At 44.3% G+C, this 25,226-nt stretch overlaps 1 protein-coding gene across 7 annotated transcripts in view; it reads right to left on the reverse strand.

The window, feature by feature from the left end:
* Positions 1-25,226, reverse strand: part of CDH4 (cadherin 4) — an 806,167-nt gene that overhangs the window by 165,380 nt on the left and 615,561 nt on the right. For all 7 annotated transcript variants that reach the window (XM_083507371.1, XM_083507375.1, XM_083507374.1 and 4 more), the window contains 2 exons: positions 21,013-21,168; positions 3,719-3,863 (listed from right to left, as the gene is read on the reverse strand). In XM_083507371.1, the coding sequence (XP_083363497.1) occupies positions 3,719-3,863; positions 21,013-21,168 (301 nt within the window). The remainder of the gene's footprint in view (positions 1-3,718; positions 3,864-21,012; positions 21,169-25,226) is intronic.

Here is a 25,226-nt window from a genome sequence, read left to right on the forward strand (position 1 = left end):
GGTGCCCTATTCCAATTCCTCAACTGGCAGAAAGGCAATCAATCCCAATTGCCTTTCCTCTTGTTAAAAATGGTGTCCTCCGGAGGTTTTTTATATGACAACTACCCCAGGCAATGGAGAAGTTATGACAAATGTTTGCTGACACAATCCAGGAGGCATGTGATATTTAACCCTTCCACCAGGTAAACAACAGTGGAAGACAAATTTATCAAGGGAAAACAACCTCATTAAGTCTGCCCCGAGATCTTGATTTCACAGCACGTTCCCTACTGTTCACAAAATAACCTACATTTCTCCTTAAAAAATATACACCAAACACTGAATTCCTTCACATTTGTTATTATTAAAGCTCCTGACAGATGAAATTTGCTGTCAATTAGCTGCCTTAAATTTGTCAGATGGACCGATTTAATGGACTAATTACTGGAAATAATTGATTTATCTCAATGCAGGTGGTCACATTTTGAAGACGATGAAGGCAACAGTTTCTCTTGACTAAGGAACATAGATGGTTTAAAAAGAGCATTTTGAAGAGCTAACGGGGTGGATAAAAAGCAGAGACATCACCTTGCCAACAAAGGTCCGTATAGTTAAAGCTATGGTTTTCCCAGTAGTGATGTATGGAAGTGAGAACTGGACCATAAAGAAGGCTGATCGCCAAAGAATTGATGCTTTTGAATTATGCTGCTGGGGGAGACTCTTGAGAGTCCCATGGACTGCAAGAAGATCAAACCGATCCATTCTTAAGGAAATCAGCCCTGAGTGCTCACTGGAAGGACAGATCCTGAAGCTGAGGCTCCAATACTTTGGCCACTTCATGAGAAGAGTAGACTCCCTGGAAAAGACCCTGATGTTGGGAAAGATGGAGGGCACAAGCTACCAGCATGAGTTTGACCAAACTGCGGGAGGCAGTGGAAGACAGGAGTGCCTGGTGTGCTCTGGTCCATGGGGTCACGAAGAGTCGGACACGACTAAATGACTAAACAACAACAAACACAACAACAGGGGTGGATATAAGGTACAGAAACCCTTTCGCAGTGTAGAGTTTCATCATTTTTTGCTATAAAAATGTATTTATAAATTGTGGCTAGTGGGTGAGGGGCAGTGACAGTGGTGTGGGAAGTTTGACAAGATAGAAAGAGTGGTGGCGAGACTGGAGGAGTTGAGGGTTGGTAGTGGCAGCCTGGAGTTCCCCTGACCCCACTGCCACCTTGGCTTTCTCCATTCTGATAAATGGAGTTCTACCAGCAGGAAGATCTCACTGCTGACTCCCGCCTTTCACAAGCCACTACTGAAGCTTGGCTTGTTGGGTTAGGTTCACAACACCTGGGAATGCATCCGGGCCCAATCTCTCTCAAAGATTGCAAATCGCTCCGTTCCTTGAGCCGGTGCAGTGATATTCTCCATGGAGGTTGGTTCACTCAGGCAAACTGGGCACTGTCCCACCAACCTTGGCCTGTCCTCGGCCAGCCCCCACCTGCCTGCCTTCCTCCTTAAAAGCAGCCCTGGCTTTCAGCCCTTAGCCTCAGAGTTGCCTGTGTAGAACTCTGCAGGGAGCAGAATGAGCACAAAAGAAGGATTAATTGGCTCTGCCTGTCACTGGCTCCAGTACTAGTTACTGTTGGTCTCCTTGCCTTCTGCCCTACCAGTCCCAATGGGTATACGCCCTCAATGGATGCTCTGAATAACTGATTTTCAACTGATGGGAAGTGATAGAAGATCTAAGTCCTGCCTAACTTACACTGAATTGCATTACTTGCTATCTGAGACCCGGAAGTGGTTCACGTCCCAGCCTAAGCTGCATTATGCAAGTTTCAGCTACATCATTTCTTCTGTTTTGTTTTTAATTTCCTTCTGTATTTTAATGAGAAGGGAAAAGAGAGAAGCAGAAAAAAAGGGAAAGCCTAGAATCATAGACCAGGAAGGGAGAAATTAGGCTGCCTAAACTAGGATTTTGTGTGATGCAGGAAATCCAAGGGAGTCAATTTATCCCCAACAAATGGCCATTCAGCCTGTGCTCAACTGACGGAAAACTCACCATATTTCCAGGTGATTGCCTCCATTGTTGAACTGCAAGGACATGGAGGGTCAACGTGGTGCTCTGCAGAGGTTTGTGTCCCTCCAGATTTTGCTGTATTACATATTCCATAATCCCTGACCTTTGGCCATGCTGGTGGGACTGTTGGAAGCTGTAACAACAGCTGGAGGGAATTGCATTAAGTTACCCCGCTCAAGGAAAGTCCTTTGGGAAAGGAACTTTTGCATGGAAGTCAAAGGTAGGGGCTACTCAGCACTAGGCACAGGTCAACGTGCCAGTTTTGGCTTCTGTCAGTTTCTTGTTTTCCAGTATTATTCTCAGTTCTACATGAGTTTGCCATAATAATAATAATAATAATAATAATAATAATAATAATAATAAATCCTCTCAAAAATTCAGCAGCATTTTAGTGCGGATTTCTCCTAATAAACCCATTTTTTTATTTGCAGTTTCCCCAATTTATTTATTTTTTGCAATTCGGTGTTTCCTAATATAATACATTTTCATGAATATATCCATTTTTATGCACATTTCACCCTAGTATATGCATTTTTGTATACATGACTTGGCCCGAGAACTGCATTGCAAAATTTGGAGAAGTGTGGATTTCAAAGGCTGCTTCTGTTTCAGTTTTCAGAACGTGCAAATTAAGTACATTCGCCTTTAATGGCAAACTGAACCAAATATCTCCTCCACCTCTACTCAGCTCACACAGACCTCAGAGTTACTTATACAACTCATGCCAGGCCCATGCAGAGCTTGTCTGAAACCCACAGCAGGAGTCTTGAGCATGAGATGTGCTGCCTCAGCGCTGCCGCCTAATCTGATCTGATGCTACACGCAAGTATGCAGTAACTCAGGTCCAGATTTTACCATTGAAGACTTCCATAAAAAAAGGTAAAAGGTAAATGACCCCTGCATGATTAAGTCCAGTCAAAGGCGATTATGGGATTGCGGCGCTCATCTCGCTTTCAGGCTGAGGGAGCCGGTGTTTGTCCATGGACAGTTTTACAGGTCATGTGGCCAAGCATGACTAAACCACTTCTGGAGCAACAGGACACCGTGATGGAAACTAGAGTGCACGGAAACTCCATTTACCTTCCCACTGCAGTGGTACCTATTTATCTACTTGCACTGGTGTGCTTTTGAACTGCTAGGTTGGCAGGAGCTGGGACAGAGCAGCGGGAGCTCACCCCGTCACAGGGATTTGAACTGCCGACCTTCTGATCGGCAAGCCCAAGAGGCTCAGTGGTTTAGATCCATTACGTCATTGGTCAGCTGGGAGGCAAGGGGCATTCATGGCTTAACAGTTTAAGTCTGGTGGAGCCCCCAACCAGCTTAGCCCTCCGAAGCCCAGGGCAGGTGTACCCCTGTGTCTGTATGGGTCTAGATTGTGCTTTGGGCTTGTAACGCTGAAATAGGGCTCTTGACTAATAGCATCTATTTCCTTGCACTAAAAGAATCTTGTCGTTTTTATGATTTGGTGTGAACGAACCCAATGCTGTTCAAGGGCTGAATGTGTCAGCTGCTCTGGGATTCCTCCACACCCCCTCCTGTTCTTTAATGGACGCTCTACATAGAAATAAACAACAATGCCAAGGATGGGCAACGGACACAATATAAAACAGCACTTTATTATCTAAAGACTTGCAACAGTTCCACGGGCAATTCCTACCGTACCTGGTTTGGATCCTTCATCAACGGATCCATTATAGACCTGGTTTATGAACTCTGGTCTGTTGTCATTCATGTCAATAACGTAGATGTAGAGATCAATGGGGTTCTCTACTTTGTTTCCATTCATATCCACTGCATGCGCTCGAAGCTGTTAAGAAAAAGAGAGGAGGGGGGAAACCACGTCAGTAATGGGATTCAGCACTCGGCAAGGTTATGTGTCATCTTCTGTCATTTAGACTCTTCAACAACATTAGGATTTATAACTGACATAATAATGGAAATTTTCTATGGGGTTTTCTATAGCAAAGCTATCCAGCTGATTTTGGTATGCATAATAATATGAACCTTGAAGTTGTGCTGCAGTTTTAGTGGCTTGCTTGAAATTCTGTGTTCTGGACAAACCTCATGAGTGGTGCAGCTGTACATATGAAAAAAGCTGCTTTTTCTATAAAAGAGAAAAAGGAAGAGGACGATATATTGATTTTCTTTAAGCAAATCCCATCATAGTAATGGGGAAACCTGACCTCATTTCTTGAAAGTTCCACTGGATTTGCACTAAACTCTAAGTGTGCGGTATCAGTTTTGGGGGATGCTATCTGGGCTTTGGATTTCTCAAAAAACGGAGGACACATTGTCATACTTTGAAGTCCTATTGGGACCTAAGGGTTCTTCATCCTTCCTCCTGGTTTCTGTATGGCAGAGTTACACTGTGGCAGCTTCACCAGTGGGTTACTTAGTCTCTCAGGCCACTGCATCAACAAATGTCCATGTACAGGAGAGCGGCAAATGCCTTTATAGAGACAGATTTTTTATTTCTGCAGCCCAAACCCAGAAACGATAAAGGCAAAAGCAGTCAATCAAGAAGAAAGGAAAACTTCCGGAACTTTTTTCTCTGCCAAGCCGTTATCAATACAAATATTAAGAACACATCATTTCTTCAGAACCACCATCTGTTTTTTCATCCTAAAAAACCTATCTTCCATTTTCTCAGATGATTACTCATTGTTCTGTCTATTTATGTAGGTAGTTTTTTTTTTTAAAAAAAAAATCTTTTTCCTGTTCCTAGTGGGCCATTTTTGTGGTTATTCACACTGATACTAAAAATGATTGAACACAGCATGCCATTTCAGCTGAGGACTCAACAACTAATTGCAAATAAATAATGTGCTGTCGTAGGGATGTAGAGGAGAACTTTGCATAGTCCTTTTTTATATATAAAAAAATGAACTGGTCTAATTTTCACCTCCTGGATGGGGATACATGAATCAGAACAATTATTATCCTTCCAATAGTCCACTTCTCTGAATGCTGCAATACAATTCTTGGCTCAATAAATTTAAAAGTCCATCTTTTAGGATAAAATCTGCTTCAAAACCATGTATTTTAGAAACCAAATTTTGTGCAGGTTTAATCCTGAAATGGGATGAAATGGATTTAGGAATAAACACATGCAAAACTGATGTGTACTGGAAAGAAACTGACCGGCCCATTTCCACTGATGCAGAAATATCGGCATGTGAGCAGCCCAACTTGCACTACCTTTGTAGTGTGGGAGCTGCTACTTCCACAGCTCCTTCAAATGCCATGAAGATGTGTGGCGTTTGCCCTCTTAGATGACATCATGCTGGGTCATAAGGAAAGGGTTAAATGAGTGTGAAGTGATTGGTCAGTGGGAACCCAAGGGGAGGAGTTAGAGTTAGAGTTCATGTTGTTAAGGAGTCAGTTGGGTGTTAGAGAAGAGAGAGGGAGGATAAGTCTGTGGGTTGGGATAGTTTGATGTGAGTGAGTGAGAGAATCTGTTAGGAGGAGTCAGTTAAACAGTTGGTATAATCAGTTAGTAGGTAATATGAAGGTATAGGTCAGTAAAGAAACTAAGATTAAGAAACTGACAAGAAAAATTATCTGAAACCATAAACTTGTTAATGCTTATAAATAAACTTGTTTAATTGGTTTAATGTTAGCAACTCTCTGGACTCCGTATGTACCCAAGAGAAACGGGTTGGTGCAGCAGGGAAGCGAGCACAGTGGTGGCACAGGGATCAAGAGACCGTCAAACGTCCGGGGACCCTTTATGATCGCCACAAGGTGATATCAGGAAAATCTTGCTGGTGCTGCTGCTATCCAAGTGGCTTCAGGGGGAAGGAAGGATCAGGAAAGAAGAGAGGCTCTGGAAGAATGAGAGGTCTGGTGGGAAAGGCATCCTCCTACCTTCTCCTGTGAAGATGCTGCTGCTGAGTGCCCCCCCTTTTCTCCTTTCTCAGCCTTGTCACTCACACTTGCCTCTTCTTCCTGCCTGATGCCCATCTCCACTGAAAGCCCCAAATGGCTCTGGGCTCTCAACCTGACCTGCAGCGATCTGGGACCCAGATCTCTCCAAATAGGTCCACATTGGCTCAGGGTTTGGGCCACAGATAAATCTGGTGACCAGCCCTTCTGATTATATACCATCCAACACACTGAGGCTGAAAACCAGGACCTGCGTCTTCCAGGCCACTCTCCCACACAAGTCATGTGACTCTTGTGAGAGCACAAAGCCCAAAAATGTGTGGTTTTGGGTTCTGGGCTCTCGTGAGAGATATCACACATACAGCATGTCCTGATTTAATCAGGGCAGTTGAGGGGTATGTGGTTAGTAATGCGACCTTGAGTGTATTGACTTCCAAGAAAATTCCACTGAGAGCAATGGCACTTCTGGATGTAAGCAGGTCTGGAATTTGTTTGATATACCCTCATAATGAAGTACTGCCATGCTACTGAACTGTCTCCACATCCATGGTACACATTTTAAGGTTGCACAACTGACAGTGTGTAGTAGGTTCTAAGCATGGATGGGCCACAATGGTACTAAGATGTTTGGTTTTTTAATTTTAGGACCTTCCCTTGAATTTCCCTTTTACCTTGTTCTATTTTCTTTCAGATTTTGTTCGATGAGTTTGCAGCTCTTTCTTGGGGAGATACAGCCAAATGACACCAATCAAGAGCATATACAAACACTTAACCAATATACTGGATGTCTTGAATTCCATTGTGAATCACTTTGCTTACATTGAATCCGAGTTCCGAGCTGGCATTCTCTTGTCCATTCGCCAACATTTAATGCAAATTTAGCTCACAGGCTACATAATTTACTGTCGCACGATGGCCAACTTTAACTTTTATGGAAAATAAGACCGTCAAGGTTAGCTATCATGGCCATGTGCTATGTCCAGCATCAAAGGCAGTACGCCTCTGAATTCCAGTTACTGGGAAGCACAAGTGAAGAAAATGCTGTTGCATTGAGGTTCTGATTGAAGCCTTCCCCTAGACACCTGGTTAGCCACGGTAAGAACAGAATGCTGGACTAGATGTGCCATTGAGCTGAAGCAGGAGGTTCTTCTGGTCCTGAGTTTGGAGAAATCCATTTGGAGCTCTCTCTAGTCTGCTCAGAATTCCAGCTTTTTAAAAAGGCTGGTTTCACCTGCAAAGTTGTCCACTTTGCAATCTACCCCTGGCCCTGAAACATTTTATAAATACGCTAAATAATATCAACAGGAGGGGAAAACACACACCCCTTTATGTTGTTTTCCCTTGGTTGTGAAAGGTTATCCATTTATTCCTAATCTCTTGTTTTAAAATCCATTAACTGGAATGGTAGGAACTCTGGTTTTCTCATCCCAATATTGCTATGTTTCTTTAGGGTTCTTTGGTGAGGAATTTGTTAAAAGGAAAGGTTAAAAAGCTAGCGAAGGGAAGCATCTCTTTGCAGAAGCCATGCTGCCTTTTCCTAAGCGAGGCTTATTTTTCTAAAGGTTTAACGATTCTAGTCTTAATCATGCTTTCGACTGATTTACTAGAGACAGAAGTTAGGTTGACAAGCCTGTGGTTTCTTGGATCCCACCTGGCTCCTTTTATAAATTGGTTTTACTTTGGCTACCTTCCAGTCAATGGGTTAAGAAGGTATTTTTTTATGGAGAAGTTGCATATTTTAGTTAATAGTTCAGCAGTTTCATATCTTAGCTCTTCAATAATCCTCAAATGCCACCAATTCTCCATGACTTGTTATTTTTAAATGTCATCCTTTGTCACCTCTATTTGACACAGTTCTTTTGACGCATTATCTGAGGGGGGGAAAGTGGTTTTGTGCACCTGTTTCCCCAGCGTGTCTTGATGTGAAAACATAGGAACACAATTCACTCCATTTCTCTTCCATTTCCCCCTCTCCCCAGGCCATGCTCCCTCTCCCCAGATCATACCCCTCACCAGCCTTGATCTGCATCATTCTTGAATGCTTTTGCCTGGCTGGAATTTGCCCTTGAACTGGGATAACGTCTCTTGCTTGCCTGGGTGGAGGCGTATGTGAAGAGACTTAGGGACATAGGAACCTGCCTGATATTGAGTCAGATCATTGGCCTATCCAGATCAGTATTGTTTTTGCTTGGTGGCAGTGGTTCTTCAGGGTTCCATCCATAATTCCTCCTCACCTCTACCTGAAGTTGCTGGAGAATCAATCTCAGTCCCAGTAGGGCCTTCTCAATGATGGTTCCGACCTAGTGGAATGCTCTGTCCCATGAGACCAGGGCCCTGCAGGATTTAACTTCCTTCCACAGGGCCTGTAAGACAGAGCTATTCTGCCTGGCTTTCCATTTGAACTTAGCCTGATCTTTTATTCCCCTTCCTTCCCTCCCCGTCCCATTTTTATGAAGATTACCTGCTCTGGGATCCCACAGCTAATTATCCCCTGGTCTCCTCGCTGGCCTAAATAGGACTAATTTAGCCAGCTAGCCCCAATGATCATCTAATGTTTATTGGATGGATTTCCCCTCTAAATAGATTTTTGAATTCTGAATTTATTGTTATTTGTGTTTTATACTGTATTTTATGCTGTTTTTTGTTGCATCAATTAGGTGTTTTAAATTTGTTGTTAGCTGCCCTGAGCCCGGTTTTCTGAACTGGGAAGGGTGGGGTATAAATAATTTTTTTTTTACTATTATTACTATTATTATTATATTTTTTATTTTATTTTTATTACGTTTGTATACTGCCCTTCATTCCAAGATGGCAGGGTGGTTCACAGCACAAAAATACAAAATAAAAATATGAAGAAAAGCAAACCAATAACCCTCCTTTCACAGACACATTTAAAAGGCTGTAGAATGTTCATCAACCAAAGGCCTTGTTGAAGACAAACGTTTTTGCCTGGTGCCTAAAGATATGTAATGAAGGTGCCAGGCGAGCCTCCTTGGGAAGGGTATTTGACAAGTGGGGAGCCGCTGCAGAAAAGGCCCATTCTCATGTTGCCAACCCCTTGTGGTGGAGTCACATGAAGAAGGGCCTCAGATTATGATTGCAGGGTTTGGGCCGGTTTACATAGGTTTACATTATGGAGCTGGAGGAGACTCTGGAGAGTCCCATGGACTGCAAGAAGATCAAACCTATCCATTCTGAAGGAAATCAGCCCTGAGTGCTCACTGGAAGGACAGATCCTGAAGCTGAGCCTCCAACACTTTGGCCACCTCATGAGAAGAGAAGACTCCCTGGAAAAGACCCTGATGCTGGGAAAGATGGAGGGCACAAGGAGAAGGGGACGACAGAGGACGAGATGGTTGGACAGTGTTCTCGAAGCTACCAACATGAGTTTGACCAAACTGCGGGAGGCAGTGGAAGACAGGAGTGCCTGGTGTGCTCTGGTCCATGGGGTCACGAAGAGTCGGACACGACTAAACGACTAAACAATAACAACAACAACAACAACAACATAGGGAGAGGCGGTCCTTGAGGTATTGCAGTTCTGAGCCGTTTAAGGCTTTACAGGTAAAATCCAGCACACTGGGTTCGGAAACTAATTGGCAGCCAGTGTAGTTGGGCCAGGATCATTGTAATATTCTCAAAGTGTTTTGCCCTGGTGAGCAACCTGGCCACTGAATGCTGCACCAGCTGAAGTTACTGAGCCATTTTCAGAGGCAGCCCCACATATAACATATTGCAGTAATCTAACCTAGAGGTTTCCAGAGCATAGATAACAGAAGTTAGGCTTTCCTGTGCAGGTAGGGGTATAGCTGGGTCACCAGTTGGAGTTGACAGAATATGCACAAAATCCACATTTAAAGACCTATTCTTAGAAAGTATGCATTTCTAAAAGTAAGGTAAAGGTAAAGGTACCCCTGCCCGTACGGGCCAGTCATGACCGACTCTGGGATTGTGTGCTCATCTCGCTTAAGAGGCCAGGAGCCAGCGCTCCTTCCGGGTCACGTGGCCAGTGTGACGAAGCGGCTCTGGCGAGCCAGCACCAGCGCAGCGCACGGAAACGCCATTACCTTCCCGCTATAAAGCGGTACGTATTTATCTACTTGCACTTAGGGGTGCTTTCAAACTGCTAGGTGGGCAGGAGCTGGGACCGAACGACGGGAGCTCACCCCACCGCGGGGATTCGAACCGCCGACCATACGATCGGCAAGTCCTAGGCACTGAGATTTTACCCACAGCGCCACCCGCGTCCCTATATTTCTAAAAGTATTAATTCTCAAATTATGCCTTAATATTTTTTGAAAATCTTTTTTTGTGTGGAGATCTGCACTGGAGGTGTGAAAGGCAGTGATCACCTGGAGCTGCAAGCCCAAACATGGCTTCTCAGAAGTAAGAGAAGCCCCTATGGATTTCAGTGGGGCTTACTCCTATGTAGATGGGATTACAATTACAGCCATAGTTTTGATTTGGGTTGTTTTTTTTCCTGCACAATTCCTCCCGAAACAGCATAAAACCCCATTGCTCCATGGCTCCATGGGAAGGGGTTTGTTCTATGTTCATTCAAGGTGCACAATATCAAGTAGAGAACTGCTCAGGCTGTGATAAGCGGGATAAACAATTTCAGAAACGTTAAAGGGGGAAAAGTTGGGGGAATGAAAGCAGAGCACAATCCTCGGACCATCCAGTAAGATGCTTTTAAATGTATATTTAAAGCAAACTTTAAAGCAAACATGACTAAGCCATTTCTCACCTTCTCACCCCTTGCCTTTTCCTGTAAGACCTATTACAGTCATTAAGAGTCGTCAACAGGCTCATCTCAGCTATCTGCCAATCTCCCATTCCCACCACCCTTCTGAGTAATACCCCTCCCCACCTTCTCACTATATAGAAGGATCTGGCAACTTCTGTTTCAGTGTATCTGAAGAAGTGTGCATGCACACGAAAGCTCATACCAAGAAGTAACTTAGTTGGTCTTTAAGGTGCTACTGGAAGGAATTTTTTTTTATTTTTTCTAAATGGAGATTCTGATCCCAGTAGCTACTTGTCTTGGGTTTGAAATTGCTTTTTTTTTTATCCATGTAATAGCTTTATCTGTTTTTGTAGATGTAGTGGTTTTGAATTGTTCTTACATACCCACTTGCTTTATCTAAGTGTTTTGTGAAAATGTGCTTTGAGATGTGTCACAAGAAGAGACTTATTAAGCAAATAGATAGATAGATAGATAGATAGATAGATAGATAGATAGATAGATAGATAGATAGCCTGGTGGGTTTGTAAGGACATTCCATTAAAAATCCACCTGGAAGCAGGGCAGAATGGGTTGAGTCCTGTTCTCTCTGAGAACTGGGATGGACCAGATTTCAATGCGTCCCTCCTTCCCTAGAACTGATTTGCAAATTCATGTGGAAAGCTCAGATCAGGTTAGTTCATATCGGTATCCGCAAAGACTATATTTGCCAAGCATCCTTCACCGGAACCTCTGCTTGGGGAATCCCCACTTGCCAGCCCAGCTCTTGACACAAATGTGCCATTAAACAGATGTGTCAACCAGGGCTTGTCTGCGTGTATCACGGCAGCAGCTTTAAGTGAGATTACAAGACACTTGCTTGCTGAATTGCTTTTTGCTCGAGTGCAAACCGCGAGCGAATGCATATGTATGTGGGGCAGTGCAGGCGACACGCCGATAGGCTTACAGTGCAAAGAAATTACTTAACTCCTGGAGATTTCAAAGAAGAGCTATCAAATATAATTAAAACTTTGTCTGGGAAGGGAGGGGAGGATGGGGAGGCAGATGTGAAAGGATGAGATATCTGCTTTGCTCTCTGCTTTATCTCAGAAAGGAGGTGTTTTTTTCTGAGCTGGAGATAGAGCAAAGAATGAATCCATCGCCATTTCAGTTTGAAGATAATAACTTTAATTCTAGCTGAGAATTACTTTTCCCCCCACCCCAAGGGCAATCTGCCCTTTGCCCTTTGACATTATTGAATAGCTGCATTTAACACAAGTGGGGATTGCTAAGCAGGGAAGCAGCAAAGCTGTAAATACACAGGTGGGGAATGGACGTATCATACATATTTCATGATTTTAGAATTACACAGTACAAAATATACATTTAAAGACTAAACATGAGGCTCGGTTTCTTCTTTGTCTTTTTTTTAAAAAAATGCAATAAATGCACTCTTGTTGTGGTAGCCAACCAGATACCTCTGGGAAACCCACAAGTAAAACTTAAGCCCAAAGGTACTTTCCCCAATTTCAATTCCCTAAAACTGACATTCAGAGACACACTGCCTCCAACAATAGAAGTGGAATGTAGCTATCAGAGTTAGTAGCCTCAACCTCCATGCATATGTCTGATCCTCTCCTAAAATTATCCAAGCTCATCTTACAGCAGTGAACTCCATCGTTTAACTCTGTGCTGTTCAGGACTGAAGGGCAAACTGGGTGGCAGGATGACGGACCAAACTAGAAGTCAGGACCAAAGATTGAGCAAGGCTGCAGAAGCACACAAGGGTTCATGTCAGGAACGAGACAGCTCTCAGTGAAGATTTGCAGTCGGCTGCAAATCGCAGCCAGGAACGGAGAAGCTCAGAGGTTAATCAGGCTGAGCAAAGGATACAGCAGTTAGAGGCAACTCCTCTGGGCAATGGAATGCAGGTTGCCAAGGGAACATTGGAGAGTGGGCTGGAAGACAGCCAAAACTCTCCGGACATGCAAAAAGACGTGAGCTTACACAGTGACAGCTTGTCAGGACAGGAAGAGGTTGGAGCTGAGCCAATCAGCCCCTGGTGTCATTGAATGGGAGGGTTGTTAGACAGGAAGCAGAGCAAGAGACGTAAAGTACATAAGTTCAGTATCTTCTGTCAAAACCGGAAGCAGTCTTCAGAGGGGTCATCACAACTGATAATGCTGGCGGCTTGTTAGGACCGTCTGGAGATTTCTGTTTGTTGTTGCAATAAATCTTCTTTTTTAACTATGCTTGCTGTGTTATCAAGCTGGGAACCTGGACTCATGACCTCAAGCTAGGCTCAGGAGAACCCGTGAGCTCATTTTGTACTCCTTGCTATCCAGATGTGGCCCAAATGCCCACCCCCTGGGAGGTGGAGTCAGTACAAGCCCAAAAGTTCAGTAGTTTGCCACATGGGAACGGCTGCACATGGATCCATTAGAGCAGGTAGCAGGATGGCTGATTTTTGTCTCTATGAACCGCAGACCTCCATAGCACATCACAGGCTACTTTTGAAGCTCAAGCTACATGGGGCTCAGTTGCAACAATCTCCACTATGCACCTAATTGTACTGCTACCACAGGCCTGATTTGCCTTGTTGGGGCAATGGACATACCTACAACATTTCTCCAATGAAAATAGGGACATCCTAAGGAAAAGCAGGACATTCTGGGATCAAATCAGAAACTGAGGCTGTAAATCCAGGACTGTCCCTGGAAAATAGGGACATTTGGAGGGTCCGAATGGAGTCAGCGGACAACATTGGAACTCAGGGGGAAAGGAGACAGCTTAGTGGCAGACCAGAGGATCTGCTTTGCAGGCAGGTGGTCTCAGGGCCAAATCTTGACATCACCAGCTAGGGCTAGGAATGCCCCCTAGCTGAAACCCTGGAAAAACCCAGTCAGTGTACTGAGATATATGGGCCAGTGGTCTAACTCTGTCTAAGGCAACTCCCAATGTTTCTAACACATGCACATGGAATCTACACTCTGCTTGTGGGCTTCCCTGAATTACTGAAGACAGAATAAATCACAGAGAAACCAGAGGCGTTAAAAAATGCTCAAAAATGCATTATTCATAATGACTGCAGACTATGTATGCTCGATGTGCAGAAGCTGGGTTTTTGTGCTATGGAGAATTCACTACCTGGCTATTTTTCTGTGATGAGGTGGACTTCCTTTAGAATAAATACAAGAGGCCACTGTTGAAAATGACGTATTTGTCTAGATCGACCATTGGTCTGATCTTGTCAGGCTGTTCTTAATTAAAAGATGAAGGCCTGGAGACTTAATGAAGTCCAAAGGCTATCAACTTGTCTATGGAATTAATTAAAATCCATAGACTGGAATGATTTTTTCCCTGTACTTTGCAACTGGCACCACCACAGGAAGGCACAGAAGGTTAAAAAGGAAACCCTTGCAATTTCTGATGTGGGCTGCGCAAACATTTATCCGCTGGTTTTCCTGTTCAGAGGTTTGGGCCACAGCTACTGACTCTTAATCCAAGAGGTGATCTTGTTAGACTAATCAACTGTCAATATTTTTTAAATGTAGGACATAGGAGAAAATGGGCTCCCAAATAAGAAAAGACAATCAGCATTCTTAAGGTTTTGGATAGGATTCTGGTATTCTGTACCGTTTAGACTAAAATTGTCAACCAAAAGCTTTACTTTTCTGGTTGTGGCATTGCAATGGGGTGTGTGTGTAGCAGGTTCCATGTTTGCAGGGGTGCCAAGAGGTCATCCTGCGGGGGCTCTTGGCAGCACGAGCAGCCATTGCGCTGCCTTAGCCGCTTTTAGAGGATCCTCCATTTGCGGCTGCAGACGCGAGCATAGGATCCCGGCGCCGGCAGCAAACCACTAAATACAGCGCATGTGCAGCTTCACACACCTACACCGTACATAGTGACGCCACACATGCGCTGTATAGTGGTTTGCAGCCAGCGCCACTCCAACACCGTATGAACGGTGCTGGGATCCTCTGCTCGCGGCTGCAGCCGGAGCGGCGCCGGCGGCAAACCACTATACAGCACATGTGCGGCGTCGCTACGTATGGTGCATGCGTCGTACGTAGCAGCGCTGCACATGCACCCTATGTAGTGACGCCCGCCCCGGGTGTCATGACGCCTTACTTCGCCCCTGACTCAAGGTGAACTTGGTCTAGTCATAATTGGTTGAGTTTAAGGGGGTGTCTCTAGTACTCTTCCCATCACCGCACAACTGTGATGAGAGAATACATTATGGAATTTCTCTCAGCCTGGAAAACTGCACTTGAAGGCATCCTCAGGGGACCCCAGGGATCATGTAGTCCAACGCCCTGCAATGCAGGAATCTCAACTGAAGCATCCATGACAGATGGCTATCCAGTCCCTGCTTTACAACCTCCAAGGAAGGAGAGTTCACAACCTCCTGAGAGAGTCCATTCCACTGTCAAACAGCCAGCGGCGTAGCGTGGGTTGTCAGCACCCGGGGCAAGGCAAGTAATTTGCGCCCCCTAACCCCTAACCTGCCGCCGCTGCCAGCTTCTTCTTGCTGCTGCCTGGTCTGGTCTGGTGTGGTTCTCTCCCATGCTCAGTGCTGCGCTGGGCGGCCACTGCACTGTCCCTCCCCCAGATAGTCCCTCGCTCTCTCTCCGCACCGCACGCCTGGCACCCACCCCCTCCACAGTGGACGGTGACCCAGCGGCTCGGATCGGATTCGCACAGCCAGCACTGCAGTGAGAGAGAGAGAGTGTGAGCCAGGTAGGGGCAGAGAGCTGCGAGTGCGAGCGCCCCCCCAGATGTTGCGCCCGGTGCGGCCGCCCCCTGCACCCCCACGCTACGCCACTGCAAACAGCTCTTACTGTTAGAAGGTTCTTCCTGTATTTAGAGTAGACCCACCAAATTAAATTACTGAATAAGATGAAGCTATATGAATTTCAATAGCTCTACTCTGAGTAAAAGTCGGTTTAATTCCACCCTAAATTTGTATCTATACATATAAACAAGTAGGTGTAAATGTTATGTAAATCTATATCTTTTTTTAGTTCTCTTTCCCCCCAGCAATGCTTGAGAACCTGGTAATGTGTGTTGTATCTTTGGTTCCAAAGATCTCCCTTCAACATTCGTTGAAGATTGAAGTATTGAAGATTTTGCCAACAGTTCTATTCCAAGCAACATCCATTACACATCAACCAAATTAATTCGAAAATTACTCTATTCCCCCTTGGTACACACAAAAAATAAGGTTGGTGTTAATTAGGGAAATGGATGATGAACACGGACAATTAAAAAAATACACACAATGATATAATAATTGTGATCACGAAGCAGTGCAATTAGGTTAAAAGGAAAGCATTTGTTGAAAACTAGGGATGGAATTAAACAGAACTCTGATTAATATCTACACTAATTCTGATTTTAATTGATTTGGAAATTGGACACCGAAAGGCAACAGTAGGAAGACACGGATCTCTGCATGGGCTCAAAGAGGGTTTATGTGAATCTGCTAATCTAGGTATCTTCATTAGATTTTATGCCTGTAGGAGACCCTTATTTTCCAGGAACAGTTCCAGGTTTACAGAAGCTGTCCTGGTTTCTAATTTGATCCCAGAACATCCCTATTTTCATCAGAGAAATGTTGAAGGGTATGGAGTTCTGCGACCCCCTGAGCCAAGGAGATAAATAACAATACAACCTTTAGAAGACATCTGAAGGCAGCCTGAGCTCTGTGAGTGCAGTTTTGACGTGCAGAGTGTTTGAGGACTGGGACATAGCAGGGAAACCAAAATACTTGTTTACAAAGCTATTGTATTACCAACTTTACTGTACACTTGTGAAATATGAACCACTTATATAAGCCATCTCCAACTCCTCGAAAGATTCCATGAAGGCTGTCTCTGAAAAATTTTGCACATTGCTTGGGAAGACAGGCGAACTAATGTCAGTGTACTGGAAGAAGCAAAGATCACCAGTGTTGAAGCAATGATTCTTCAACATCAACTTTGTTGGACTGGTCATGTTGTGTGGATGCCTGATCATCATCTTCCAAAGCAACTACTCTATTCCGAACTTAAAAATGGAAAGCGTAATGCTGGTGGTCAACAAAAGAGGTTTAAAGACTCTCTCTGAAGGCAAATCTAAAAAAATGTAGTATAAACACCAACAACTGGGGAACACTGGCCTGCGAGCGCTCCAACTGGAGAACAGCTTTTTCCAAAGGTGTCATGGACTTTGAAGATGCTCGAACTCAGGGCAAAAGGGAGAAATGTGCTAAGAGGAAGGCACGCTTGGCAAACCCTCACCGTGATTAACTCTCACCTGGAAATCCATGTCCTCACTGTGGAAAGACGTGTGGATCCTGTATTGGCCTCTACAGTCACCTACGGACACACTGTTAAGACTGTGTTCATGGAAAACAATCTTCCTTGGCCACGAGTGATCACCAAAGAAGAAGAAAGAAGTTGAACCCTGTGCAATCCAGGAATCTCAGCTAAAGCATTAATGAGAGATCGCCTTCCTCTGCTTAAAAACCTCTAAGAAGGAGAGTCCACCACCTTCTGAAGGACTCTGTTCCACTGTCAACAGCTCTTACTGCCAGAAAGTTCTTCCTGATGTTTAGTTGGAATCTTCTTCCTTGTACCTTGAAGCCATTGGTTCGGGCCCTACCCTCTGGAGCAGGAGAAAACAAGCTTGCTCCATCTTCCATGCGAAAGCCATTTAGATAGTTGAAGATGGCTATCATATCTCCTCTCAGTCTCCTCTTTTCCAGGCTAAACATACCCAGCCTTATGATTAAATGATTTTAATGTATTGCTAGACGGCTAAACTCAAGATCTATGATTAAAGGAAGTTCTTTTTGGAATTATAAACTCAACGTTTTCACCCCTAGCCATGAATATATCACAATGAGATAGAGGCACCCATTTCTAAGCAACCTTGAAAGCCATTGTCTTAACTCAGTATATTTATTAATGAACGCTTTTTATAAAGTAGTCCCAGGTCGCCGAAAGTCGTCATTATGACAGATAAAGTTATTTCTTTTGGACTGCGAGTTTCTAATGCTGGAATCCTAATGACTCCATCAAAGGCATTATTCTGAGACCATTTCCCCCAATTATCCCCCAGTTATAATGGTCTGCCACCAGTGAAACATTACTGACAGCTCCGAAGCAGCACAAAGCCCAAGTCTCAAATATTCCTTTTGCTTCATATTTCGCCAGGATCACTGGAGAAAATAATTGCTTTTGTTCAAGGAGGATAAAATAACTTTCCCTTAGATTCCCCTTTAACCCTGGGGAAATCTCTTCTTCCTTCCAGCTAAGGAGGTAATATAGTTTAGTCGTCCCTCCACCTCTGTCCACAAGCAATGCCAACAGAGTTCAATGTATGACAAAGCAAACACAGCTTGGCGGGATCAGTGCTTGCCATGGAACTCTTTAAGAAGATGAAGTCAGTGCAAGCAATCCTTACAATTTCATAGTTACTTCATTGTATCCATTTGGAAAGCCATTTGGCTCAGAGGCTCTGCTCTGCATCCACCCATTGCCAGCACAGGAGGCCAAAGGCTTCAGATATTTTCTGGGGATCACAGGAGGTCATTCAGTACATAGGATGCAGACAGGTCTTTGCATCCATGTGTGGGAAGCAATAGATTTTGAACAAGGGCTAAAGCTTAGTGGTAGGGGTGCGGGTGGTGCTGTGGGTTAAACCACAGAGCCTTGGACTTGCCGATCAGAAGGTCGGCGGTTTGAATCCCCGCAAAGGGGTGAGCTCCCGTTGCTCGGTCCCTGCTCCTGCCCACCTAGCAAGCCGTATGCTGGCTCCCTCGGCCAATAAAGCGAGATGAGTGCCGCAACCCCAGAGTGGGCCACGACTGGACCTAATGGTCAGGGGTCCCTTTACCTTTACCTTTACCTATAGCTTAGTGGTAGAGTAAATTCCTGTATTTAAAAGGTCCTGGGCTGGCTTCAAGTTCATTTCTATACCCAATTCAATGTGCTCACTTTAATGTTTAAATCCCTGAATGACTCAAACCCCAAATATCTGAAAGACCACCCCCTTCCCTATGGAGCACCGCCACCAAAATTCATCAGGATTTTAGTGCAAATGCTCCTAATATTGTATGCAATATTGCCTATATATACTAATTTCTGCAAAATTTTCCCCAATACAATGCATGTCTATATGCTATTTTCAGTAATATATGCATTTGTATGTGCAATTTTCTCTAATATATGTGTTTTCTACACATTTGGCTGGAGAACTGCACTGCGAAAATTGGAGAAGAGCACATTTCAAAGGGCGGCTATGCTTCACTTTGCAAAATGTTAATTCGGTAGGTTTACCTTGAAATGCAAACAGAATTGAATTAATCCCCCATCCCTATATAATGAGGATCTCTCTTGCAGCCTCTTTGTAAGAAGCAAACCTCGCCCAGGTGGCTCTGATTTCCAGAAAGCAGCTGACTATTTTCTTCAGACTCTTGTATTTCTTCAGGGAAAACACAAAAACCTGAACTCTGGTGTACTGAGATTGTTGTAGCAGATGAATGTTGGGAATGGGAAGACAGAGAAGGCTGGACAGAATTTTGGGTGCCAGATGGGCAGGTGGCAGACTGCTGCGCAGGACAGGATGTTGGCAAGACATTTTGGCTTGCAAGAGAATAGTAACAGGATTGCAGTATCAAGAAGGAAGAGGCACAAAACTATTGGTAAGGTTTTGGTGAGTCAGTGGTTGATAAACTTGCGATTACTAGAGCAGAATTGAAGGATGAAGATAGAAATATAGTACAAGATAGGAAGGGATAAATGCTTTTGAAAAATGCAAGCACACAGATGCAAGTTGCAGGGGGCCATAGCTGATTTGTAGAACATCTACCTTGTACACAGGAAGGTCCCAGGTTCAAATCCTGGCATTTCCAGGTAGTGTAGGAATGGCTCCTATCTGAAACCAGTACTTCTGCTGCCAGTCACTGTAGACCAGGCATGGCCAAACTTGGCCCTCCAGCTGTTTTGAGACTACAATTCCCATCATCCCTGACCACTGGTCCTGTTAGCTAGGGATGATGGGAGTTGTAGTCCCAGAACAGCTGGAGGACCAAGTTTGGCCATGCCTGCTGTAGACAATCTTTAGTAACGTGGACCAGCTTTCTGACTCAGTGTAGAGCAGTTCCCTATGTTTCTAAATGTAAGTGGAAAAACCGGGCACTCCATAAGCCTTCTGCATATTTTCTGATGTGATGAAAACTCTCATGCCAGACATATATTCACCTCTTTGGGTTGGCATGCCTTTAATATCTGAATATAGCAGCCATCAGGTTCTTGGCTCCAAAGTGATGTAATAAATGATAAACGAAATTAAAAAAAACCCTGCAAAGTACTTCAGATACTAGACTTCTCATGCAGGCAATCAAGAGAAGCCTGATACGGACATATGGGCTTCCTATGGGAGGCCATGCAACGTTTAAAAAGGAGCAACAAGTGTCATGATTGCTACATGAAACATTTTAGTAGGTAATACTGATCACCACAGATCTTCCTCTATGACAGAGGTGGTGAAGGGGATCCAGCTAGAAGGCAGGATCCTTATCTCCCCCACCTCTCATGGGCCAAGTTTGATAGGTAAGGAGCTATAATCACCTGACATCACAATGATCATTTTTTTGTCCATTCGGACAATCAGCTGATCACTGTGGCTTGAAAAGTACAAATCTGCCTTGGCCCAAGCACATCTTTAGCTACCCCACACCTGGTGTCCTAGGGGAGGTGGTTGTGGTTTGGTGAAAACAGTCTGACATGTCAAATGGGGAGGCCTGGAAGATGTAATGAGGTTCATCACTCCTGCCGTAAGATGTCATTCTGGTTATTTATCTTCTTCCTAATCAGCTAGATGCCTTGTTCCACTGGTCTGGATGTTTAATCACCAGCTCTGGTCAGGAGATCTGACCTATGAGGAAGGGAATGCTCTAGCACAGACCCATAGTAACATTAAGAACTGGTCCTTGAGTTAGTTTTGCCCTCCTCCCTTTCATTTTTCCTCATGTACCAGAGACTCTCTTAGAACTGATTTTTGAAAGCTGCTCTGATAACCTTTTTTGGGGGGGTGGGGGGGTAGATGGAAGGGTAGAAATAAACCAGGAGCTCACTCGTTTTCAGCCTTTCCCTCAAATAATTTCTAAAGCACAATTGTTGCTCTGCCCTCATGCCCCCAGTTAGGAGCTGACGGATTGGTTTCGGCGCTGTCAAAACTGTGTATTCTGTGCTTAATTCTGATTGAGATGTGCTTTGAGATTGTCAGCTCCAACCAGAAGGTAAGAGAAGAAAAGATTTGAGGGCTGAAAGCCTCAAGATACTAGAAGCTGCATGCTTACGTGATAGGATGCTCTTTCTTCTCTGTCCATCGGACGGGTCACGTACATTCTCCCAGACACAGGGTCAATGTTGAAGACTTCCATAGGTGGCTGGTCAGCTCCCACGCCAGTGATGCTGTATCTTATGTGGATCTCGCTGTCCTTATCCGAACGTATCTGAATAAAACATGAAAGGGAACCATGAGAGAGCTTGGAATGCAAAGCAGGTGGGAAAGAAAGTTCATGGTGCCATGCACACAAAGACACACAAACCTTTCAAGAGTAGTGAAAAATAGCCTATTATTTTACACACATGTGGATTTAGGCAGGGGACAACTCAGCAACCTGTTCACAAAAGACCAAGGAGGTGCTTGTTTTAGGAATCTTCCCAACATCTTCTGTGACACAATGCACGCTGTGTGCTTACGCATTTCAGCCATGTGCGTACCCTGTGTTATTTATACAAGCCCCTGAGATCACAAACAATTTCTGTGAGATCCACAAGCCACTGGTTCATGGGTCCCATGGCTTGCATCAGTAATAGTGCCCAGTGGATTCCAGAAAGGCAAATGGGAATTTGGGAAACAAAAGATGCAGTCACTGCCAGACTGGTCTGTTTTAACAATGCGTGAAAATGCACATACACAATCTTTTATCTGATCAAAATATTTGCATGTCGCCTGCCCTACAGCCATATTATCAGGGCAGCTTGCAACAAAGAAAGAAGCAAATTAAATCTGCATACAATAAATCAATAAAACCCGTGAAAGCAGCACATCACTAAACCATAATACAGATATATATATAAAGAAGAGGCAGATTATGAGATTTGGGAAAATAAAAATGACATCAAGGTAGATGCTGGGTAAGCCTCTCTGGAACAGGTATTCCACTGCTGGAGTGTGACCACTGAAAAGGACCATTTTTTTTAAAGGATCTGCTGCACATCACATGGAAGGTGCACCCAGAGAAGATGGAGCCATTCAGAAAATAACACAGTTTCCCTTCTCTTCTCCATTGCACAAAATGGCTATCAGCCCTGATTTGTCAGAAACAGTATGCTTCTGAGTTCCAGTTGGTAGAAATTGGAGAGGGGAGAGTCCTGTTTGGCTCATGTCATGCTTGTGGTCTTCCCACGGGCAACCATCTGGTTGGCCACTGTGAGAATGCAGGATGCTGAACAGGACAGGCCAATTCTGAGCACAATTCCAAGTGTTGGTATGGACTTACAAAGCCTTAAACGGCCTCGGCCCTGTATACCCAAAGGAGCATCTCCACCTCCATTATGCAGCCTGGACACTGAAGTCCAGTTCTGAGGGCCTTTTGGTGGTTCTCTCACTGTGAGACCTGAAGCTACAGGGAACTAGGCAGAGGGCCTTCTCAGTAGTGTTGCTCACCCTGTGAAATGCCCTCCCATCATATGTCAAACAGATAAAACAACTATTTGACATCTTGAAGGCAGCCCTGTTCAGGCAAGTTTTTAATGGTTGATGTTTTACTGTGTTCTTTATATTTTTTTGGAAGCTGCCCAGAGTGGCTGGGGCAACTCAGTCAGGTGGGCGGCATATCATCATCATCATCATCATCATCATCCAGGAGGGCTCCTCTTTTATTCTTAAAATAGATTTTTACCAGCAGAGAAGTTAATACTAGATGAAGCACTGACACAAACTGATAGATGGCTTTGACTCAGGGTAAGAAAGAGGAGAAGCATCACTCACCATAAAAAGAGGACATACTGTATGAAGATACAGTGGTACCTCGGGTTACAGACGCTTCAGGTTACAGACTCTGCTAACCCAGAAATAGCACCTCGGGTTAAGATCTTTGCTTCAGGATGAGAACAGAAATCGCACGGCGGTGGCACGGAAGGCCCATTAGCTAAAGTGGTGCTTCAGGTTAAGAACAGTTTCAGGTTAAGAACGGACCTCCAGAACGAATTAAGTTCTTAACCCGAGGTACCACTGTGTGGGTTTGTTTAAAATGTGCCTATGCTAATTTATCTGTATAGGTTCAGATTTAGAAAATACTTTTGTTCTTTAAATGCAATATGTTTCGCCATTGTCTGCTGTGTCCAGGCAGCATAAAGACCTTGTGTGCAGTGTGACAGTCCCTCAAACAGGGGACCCCCTTCAAACAGAGGTTTATCCTGTGTAAAGTAGGCCATATTGCCACCCTGTTTTGATTGTGCTTGCAGTTCACCGAAAGTCACTTTCAAGGCCACCTCTGCCACCCCATCACACATATTTTCCCAAGGAAAATGAAAGCAAATAAACAACAAGCTCTGCAAAGATAGTTTCATTCACGTTTCCAGCCACCAGATACAAGACAGTAAGTAGGCCGGTTGAGACGTAACTGTGGCAACCTTGACCTGTTATCGCTCTGCAATCTGGAGTTAATTTTCTGATCAGCAATGTAAAGGAGTTCTTGTAAGATCAGGACTATTTCTGAAAGGGGTAAGAGAGGTGCAAGGTACAAGGGAGAAAAAAACCATCTTGACACCAACCTCAGCTTCTGAAAACAGTCTGAAGAGTATCGTGGTGACAAGCAAATGCTCTCTTTGACATCCCCCTGCCCAGATTTATGAAAGAAAGAATGTGGAGGGGTGGGGAAATGCGGGTGGAGAGAGACAGAGATAATAGAAGCCCACTTTACAGCAAAAGAAGATTGAAACTTCACATCTCGATGGCAGCCGCTTTTTGGGGTGAGTCGGGATGTGCTGATGAAGATGCACATCCATGTGCAACAGGCACAAAGGAGATGGCTATATTAATAAATACTGTATTTTTTGCTCTATAAGATGCACCAGACCACAAGACGCACCTAGTTTTTGGAGGAGGAAAACAAGAAAAAAAATATTCTGAATCCCAGAAGCCAGAACAGCAAGAGGGATCGCTGCACAGCGAAAGCAGCGATCCCTCTTGCTGTTCTGGCTTCTGGGATAGCTGCGCAGCCTGCATTTGCTCCATAAGACGCACACACATTCCCCCTTAATTTTTAGGAGGGAAAAAGTGAGTCTTGTAGAGCAAAAAAAAAAATGAGCGCTTTGTACACTATGTAAACAGCTTAGAGGTTATGGATGATTAAGCGTTATAGAAATCCTGCTAAATAAATAAAAATAAATCATATCATTTGCCTTTTAACTAATTAATCAATTGGTGAGAGTGGATGCTACCCAAACTTCAGTAGAAGAGTTTTTATGAGATACTGAAGGATTTTTAAGATAACTTTCAGCTTAATAAACATGAGCTTCCATTCATTGTTCAGAGAAAGAGCATCTCTCATATTTTGTTTGTCATTTCCCACTGTAGTCTCACACCAGGAATAAAACAGTTCCAGTAATTAAGAACTGTGCTCTCAAATCATCACCCCATTGATTAAGGGCCCCCGTGATTCATTAACTAAAATTTAGCTGATTGATCTACTGATTAAACCACTTGAATCTTGCAACCTTTGTTATTTATTAATTACACCTGTACCACACTCTTTCTCAGAAGACCCCTAAGGGCCAAGCCGTATTTAAGAATAACTGGCATAGGGTAGGAGTTCAGACCAAGGTGGCGGCAAGGTTTTCATCCTTTACCCCACTGCAGTCCCAACTGGAAAGGCTTCTCCCTGTGCCAGTTATTTGCAATGGGAGGAAAGCATCCATTAGACAGACTAAAGAAATAACTTCTTCACACAGTGCATAATTAAACTAGGGAACTTGCCTTCACAAGAGGTGGTAGTGGCCACCAACTTAAAGGTAAAGGGACCCCTGACCATTAGGTCCAGTCGTGGTCAACTCTGAGGTTGCGGCGCTCATCTCGCTTTATTGGCTCAGGGAGCTGGTGTACAGCTTCTGGGTCATGTGGCCAGCATGACTAAGCCGCTTCTGGCGAACCAGAGCAGTGCATGGAAACACCATTTACCTTCCCGCCAGAGCGGTACCTATTTATCTACTTGCACTTTGACGTGCTTCAAACTGCTAGGTTGGCAGGGGCAGGGACCGAGCAATGGGAGCTCATCCCATTGCGGGGATTCGAACCACCGACCTTCTGATTGGCAAGTCCTAGGCTCTGTGGTTTAACCCACAGTGCCACCCTTATGGCCACCAACTTGGATGGCTATAAAAGAGGATTAGACCAATTCATAGAGGATAAGTCTATGGATGGCTACTAGCAACCCTTGCTATGTTCCACCTCCAGTGTTGTGGTGGGGGGGACATCCTTCCTGAGTGGCAGTTGCTTGGGAAC

This window comes from Podarcis liolepis (genome assembly GCF_965112155.1).
Source record: "Podarcis liolepis genome assembly, chromosome: 6".
In the NCBI taxonomy this organism is placed as follows: Eukaryota; Metazoa; Chordata; class Lepidosauria; order Squamata; family Lacertidae; genus Podarcis; species Podarcis liolepis.